The 6,027-nt window shown below is 47.9% G+C and overlaps 3 protein-coding genes across 3 annotated transcripts; 1 reads left to right on the forward strand and 2 right to left on the reverse strand.

Annotated features, from left to right (window-relative positions):
- Positions 1 to 234: 234 nt before the first annotated feature.
- On the reverse strand, positions 235 to 2,435 carry BDR25DRAFT_385377 (cytochrome P450; the record flags this gene model as incomplete). The annotated part of the gene is made up of 7 exons (XM_033697929.1): positions 2,161 to 2,435; positions 1,398 to 1,555; positions 1,306 to 1,364; positions 986 to 1,229; positions 656 to 949; positions 333 to 591; positions 235 to 290 (listed from the first exon to the last, which is right to left on the reverse strand). The coding sequence occupies exons 1-7, from the start codon at positions 2,312 to 2,314 to the stop codon at positions 235 to 237; spliced, it is 1,224 nt and encodes a 407-aa protein (XP_033539728.1). The 5' UTR covers positions 2,315 to 2,435.
- Positions 2,436 to 2,570: 135 nt separating this feature from the next.
- BDR25DRAFT_273940 (cytochrome P450) lies at positions 2,571 to 4,706 on the forward strand. Its single transcript, XM_033687383.1, has 4 exons — positions 2,571 to 2,880; positions 2,938 to 3,033; positions 3,082 to 3,620; positions 3,671 to 4,706. Exons 1-4 carry the CDS (start codon positions 2,753 to 2,755, stop codon positions 4,591 to 4,593), a joined length of 1,686 nt encoding a protein of 561 aa, XP_033539729.1. The 5' UTR covers positions 2,571 to 2,752; the 3' UTR covers positions 4,594 to 4,706.
- A 153-nt stretch (positions 4,707 to 4,859) lies between these two features.
- Positions 4,860 to 5,747, reverse strand: BDR25DRAFT_320406 (glutathione S-transferase; the record flags this gene model as incomplete). The annotated part of the gene is made up of 5 exons (XM_033691899.1): positions 4,860 to 5,181; positions 5,240 to 5,423; positions 5,477 to 5,588; positions 5,644 to 5,666; positions 5,720 to 5,747. The coding sequence occupies 5 exons, from the start codon at positions 5,745 to 5,747 to the stop codon at positions 4,860 to 4,862; spliced, it is 669 nt and encodes a 222-aa protein (XP_033539730.1).
- Positions 5,748 to 6,027: the final 280 nt, after the last annotated feature.

Consider the following 6,027-nt stretch of genomic DNA (forward strand, 5'->3'; position numbering starts at 1 on the left):
AAGTCTTAGTAGAAATCAGGTTGTCATCAAAAACAGCACGACGTGGGGAAGAGCGTTCGGCAGCGCCGGAAAGGCGGCTGCGGACGAAATAAACTTCAGTTTTGTATCTGCTTTCGGTCCAATATCGGACCCCTAGCACCGGGTACCAGACGTTAGGCATACTATAATATTCTAAGAACTATAAAGAACAGATTAACGTCGACTGGGGTTCCCCTGCGCCGTATCCGTGACGCTTTATAAATGCAGATCCGCTCTTGGGACAAGTTGCACATCGAATCCCTCCTTTTGAACTAGAACATATTGCTTCTGCTTCTCCCACACGACATTTTTACCCTTGAGCGGGATTTCTAAATTGAAGTTCCACACCATGCGTGCTAAGATTAGCCTAAGCTCTGCCAATCCAAGTTCCTTACCAATACACGCCCATGAGCCCGTTGAAAATGCTTGAACTGCATGTCGATGATCTGCGTGATAAGGAGACTTTGGGTCACCGAGAGCTGGTGTTAGCCAGCGCTCAGGAACAAGGATAGTCGCTTTATGGAATTTAGTAGCGGAACGGTAAAGGGACCATTGATGAACGCCAACATTAGTCTAGTGACTGATTAGCATTTGGGGAGCTTAAGTAGCCGGAATTTAGGGCAGTAGTATAACATACGCCACCCGGGAGCCAAACTCCACACACGGTGTCACTACCCTTAGGAACGACGTGAGCAAGTGCTCCTCCAACCGGGGGGCTCAGACGTAAACCTTCTTTAATAACGGCATTAAGATATGGAAGCGTGCTTAGAGCATCAAAAGTGAGCATTTCTGGCCTAGGGAAAGCTCTCCTAACCTCCTCTGTAAGCTTACGTAAAGCAGGAGTCTTGATTAGGTAGTTCGTCGTTCCAGATAGTACAGTACCACAAGTCTCGCTTCCCGCCACAGTGAGCACATAGAAATTGTTCTCGAGCTCTGCAAAGCTTAATTTTCAGCGTCGATCTCTCACATCTGCGTCTGGCGAGAAATGAGGAAGTAGTCTGCTCATGAAATCTCGACGTTGAACCTCGAGATTAAGGCGATGATGCACTTTCTGACATGCCCAATGATAGTTTTTCTCCTGGGCTTCGACCATCTTGGCTGGCAAAACCCTTATAATGAGCTGCGCAAACGTGTTGTAGAATTGGAGGGTGCTAAATAGTGCTCCTAGCTTGAAGTAACTGAATATCTCCAGTACCCAAGGATGGTACGTACTATTCTCGAGACAACCAAAGTCTTTGGAATCCAAAACTCAGATCTCCAATTATATCAAAAGTCGTGAACATGTACCAGTCGACAATATTGATAATTGCGCTTCTCGATCCGGATTCCGCTACTTTCTCATGGAGCTTTTCAATCAATTTGGAGGCATGTTATTGAACGGACGGCTCTTCCTCTGCAAGGGCTTTGTTTGTAAAGCAGTTCCCGATAATTTTCCCCATTCTCTCATGGTTCCTCGTCGTCGACGCGTCGACGATGGTCTCTGCACAGCCTGGTACTTCGCCCCACCAAATCGGATTCTTCAGGAAGGGACTATGGCCTGGCCGATGGCAATACAGGGCTTCCAACGAGGCGTAGTACTGTACGATTGGGCGATTTTGAGGCCTGTACGGGTGAGATTTTGTGTACGTTCGTACGACAGGGAGGAGGAGAGGTAGGTGTACGTATCATAACTGTTACAGCTCACGTGATCTGTACAAGTAGTACAATTTAATTAAAGTACGCTGTACTCTAGTTAAAACAGCTAAGACTATAGGTCTCTAGAGACGCAAGATTAAGGTCTAATTAACTATAAAATAACTAGTTCTCCCTAGTAGCAAGAGCAGATAGGACTAGATGAGGCCTGTAAGGCGGCAAGAGGCGTAGATAGATAACTCTGCAATAGAAAATGGTCTGTAATAGGCATTTTTAAGACAACAGGCTAATAGATAGATTAAAACCCTTAGAAAGAGATTTAAGCGTCTGCAGGCCTCCTGCTCGCTAGAGCCCTCCTACCCCTCTAGAACCCCTATACAAACTTCCTAAAAGGGTAATACAATCTGTGCTACGTACCGTACCTAGGGCATCATTAAACGTACAGTACAGCTCACAAACTCGGTACGTTCGTACTGAACACGTGACCGTTACGGTTCACTTTGTACGGACCGTAGTACGGCCCGTTGGAAGCCCTGTGGCAATATATATCATCCCACGCTTCTTCAGTAGCAAAAGACACTTCGTCGGGCGCCACTCGGACAATATCTCCGTACCTAGGAAACATACGTTGAACCCACGGCGATGTGCCAAAAAAGGTGTTCATAGAAAACGACTCACCTTTGATGCAGGTCGAAAACGTCGTACTTCAACGGGGATATGACGACATACACAGTAGCTTCCTCCAGGGGTGATGCTTCACCAACAGGGGTATCCTTCACTAGCAAACGAACCCCCGCGGCCTTGCGCGCTTGGGGGCAAGCTCGGTCCACCAGACCCGAAGCGGGCCGCAGCGGTTTCCAGGGGTCGAGATACAACCGGCGCATTTAGACTCCAGCGTTGCTTTGCCGCAAAGGCACCAACGGAAGACCACAGCAGACTGTCCAATACACGTCCTTCACCAACCTATCAGGTAACTGGTAGTGTCGGCTGGAAAGGAACCAGAAAACGCGATATCTCCTCTTGACACACATTCCACCACTGATCGATTCCCCTTAGATATCCTTCACCCTAGGCTCGCGATTTCAGCACCCTGCACGCTCCAATGCTGACATCAATCGTCCTCGTTTTATTTTCTCTTTTAGTTATCTACCGCTCCTTATCGTTCTACAGATCGCTTCAGCATCACATTTCCCAGGCCCGAGAGTCCGGTCTAAAATTTTACATCTCTCCGTAAGTCCATTCCCCCGCGGACAAGTATTCCCATCATGAATAGCTGACAACCTTCAGATTCTACTTCCAGTCTGTGCCGTGGATTCTGCTTCAAGAAGCCTTACTGCCAGTTCTCCTCAAGCTTCCCACTTCGTGGACAGACTCATGGCTTCCGTATAACCAAGCATTCGAAAATCGAATTTGCAACTAATTATTTCCTAGCCTTTCCCTCTTCTTTCGAATATGGCACTATGGGTATAAACCCTTCGAGGCTGCAGATAACGATACCTTCATCGTTGCTTCTTCTGGTGGGAACGTGTTGTGGACTTGCGATCCCGATGTTATCATGCAAGTAAGCAGCCGTCACAAGGATTTTGTAAAGCCAATCGGCATGTTAGGCATGTTGAATATCTATGGACCAACCATTACAGCCTCAGAAGGAGAAGAGCATCGCACCTACCGGAGGATCGCCGCTCCTTCGTTCAACGAAGAGACACATCGCACGGTGTGGGAAGAGTCACTCAAGCAGGGCGAAATGATGCTTCAAGTATGGAGTGAAAACAGCGGAAGTGTGAAGGACCTGAACTCTTACGCTAGCTTATTTGCGCTTCATGTCCTCAGCAAAGCCTTCTTCCAGAAGCAGATGACATGGGATGAGGATCATCAACTGCCATCCGGCCACACCCTTCCCTATGCGGACGCGGTCAGCTCCGTGTTCAAATACGCTCAGACTCTATTCATGATGCCTCGGCGATTACTTGGTATGTTAACTCCCTCCACCTGGCTGATTCACAAAGCTAAAACGATACAGAGCACTCCCCGTCCTCGAAGCACAAGAAAGCCATCCAAGCTTTTGTCGAATTTCGCAAATACATGGATGAAATGGTGATCGCAACCTCCACAAATGTTGGAACAACCCCACATAGTGAGGGCGGAAACCTACTCCAGAATTTTGTCAAAGCCACTTTCGTAGAGGACACGGCCCTAAATATCACCCATGATGCGGTGCTGGGGAACCTCTTCATCTTCATTCTCGCGGGACACGAAACGAGCGCTAATACCATGACATTTGCTATCGCTCTACTGGCTTACCGGCCTCGATTCCAAGCGGCATTACATGCAGACCTCGACTCAATTCTTGGAGAGGGCGATCCAACCACATGGTCTTACTCCCATCATTACCCAAAACTGATCAATGGCCATGTAGGTGCATTAATGAAGGAGACGCTAAGACTTTATACCGTACTTCCATTCTTCCCGAAAACGAATGAACATTTTCAGACTTTAAGCGTTCAAGGGGAGTCAGTTGCAATACATCCTAAAACTCTAATCATGGTCAACACGAGCGCCACACATCGCAATCCGAAGTACTGGCCCACTGCGAGGGAACATAGCAAAAGCGAGCCTCCTCATCCACTTTCGTCCTTCAACCCAGAACGCTGGTTACAACGCTTTGGCGAGGTTGGCGGCGAGACTGAGAGCAACTTCAAGCCTGGCTCGTACATTCCCTTTGCAGAGGGATTTCGCTCCTGTATGGGTTCAAGATTTGCCAGTATTGAATTCTGTGCCGCCATTGCGAGAATATTCAGCCAGTACCGAGTCGAGTTTGAGGGTGGGACAAGTCCAGAAGCCCTCAGGAAAGCGGAACAACAACTGTCCTCTGGCGTAGGATTCGAGCTAGGGTTGAAGTTGAAGGACCCACTGGTGGTAAGGTTTGTTAAGAGGAACTGGTGATTGGATGAATTAATTGAATCCATTCACAAACAATCCGAAGTCTCCTATAGCCCGAATCTGCTCACATGCAGAACGCGAGTGTACGGTAGTCGCATTCTTTGATCAGTTATTTTCCAAAGAAACTGCCTTCCAGCAAAGACTTCTGATACCTTCACGATATTACACAGAATAACCCAATCTCTCATCCCCGCATAAAAAGTATTAATTGCTAGCAATTTGCTACGACTGATTCAGGGAAGCATCGAGGTAGACTCGGAAGCCTAAGATCACTTAGTTGCATCCGCAAGGATCTTCTGCTGCATTTCCACCGCTTTCTTAATAGACTGCCTGTTTTTCATGCTTTCAATCCACCTTTTGTATTCGGGATACTTCTCAATGTCCCATTTGTCTTGGAATGCCGCGAAGATTCTGGCTATCTGCTCGTGCCACATGACAAAAATAAGATCAGCATAGGTGCACTTCTCCCCTACCAGCCATCCCGAGGGGCCCGAGGCCAGAGCCCCATCCAAGACTCCAACCACACGATGCACCTCATCCATGTATCGCTGTTGTGCCGATGGCAACTTCTCCGGATGGAAGAGGTTAAACCTTCCCAGTACTGCTTAGAAGGCAAATGACGTAATCTGTTGTAGTGTGGGGAGCTTACCATGCCGCCTGCCCGAAATAGGGACCCTGTCCAGATATCTGGAAACACATCCACTGGTTTAGGAAATGCTTCTCTGGGAAGCTATCATAGTGAAGCTTCTTCTCGGTATCATACTGCTCGACTAAGTACGTAATGATGGCACCAGACTCCCAGAGCACAATTCCCGTGTTGGGGTCCTCGATGGCTAATTCCATGAATAAGCATTTTCGCAAACTCTGGAAAGTCAAAGGCACTTACCCGGGCAACGACCATTAGGATTCAAGTCTGTAAACGGTTTTTCCTTGAGAGCCCCGTAGCCGACGACTTTCAAATCATAGGGGATTCCCAGCTCCTCGCAGATGATGACTACCTTTCTAGGAATTAGAGCAGGCCATGAAGTATGCAACGAAGCACATGAAGTGTACCTTGAAAGGATTTGGCCCACCCGCTGCTTTAATTAGCGAACCTCCTCACTATCTCAACGTTGTGGGGAACACTTACGAGCTGAATACAGAGTGATAGGACGCATCGTTGTAGCTTATCAAGGCAAAGGCTGAGTGCAATTGAGGTCAAACGATGATTCCGTAGATCTGGAGGTGCGTGAAAGTAGCTAGAAGTCGAAGGCCAGAGCACAATGCTTACCGTTTCGCTCCGCTGTACTACCAATCGCTTTATCCGGTAAACTTTTGTCGTTTGAAGTGCTCCAGTGCGGCGGGACTTGCAGCAGTGCTGTGCCCCTGAAGCAGGGTTACGAAAAAGTGCAGCATAGTATCCTTGTATTTTTTCGGACTTCGAAGTCTGCATGCAGA

This window comes from Lindgomyces ingoldianus (genome assembly GCF_010093535.1).
Source record: "Lindgomyces ingoldianus strain ATCC 200398 unplaced genomic scaffold BDR25scaffold_68, whole genome shotgun sequence".
NCBI lineage: Eukaryota > Fungi > Ascomycota > Dothideomycetes > Pleosporales > Lindgomycetaceae > Lindgomyces > Lindgomyces ingoldianus.

Coding starts and splice junctions, on each gene's coding strand:
- BDR25DRAFT_273940 (XM_033687383.1), top strand. CDS start 2,753: ATGCTGACATCAATCGTCCTCGTTTTATTTTCTCTTTTAGTTATCTAC. Junction 2,881..2,937: donor CTAAAATTTTACATCTCTCC/GTAAGTCCATTC, acceptor GACAACCTTCAG/ATTCTACTTCCAGTCTGTGC. Junction 3,034..3,081: donor TGGACAGACTCATGGCTTCC/GTATAACCAAGC, acceptor ATTATTTCCTAG/CCTTTCCCTCTTCTTTCGAA.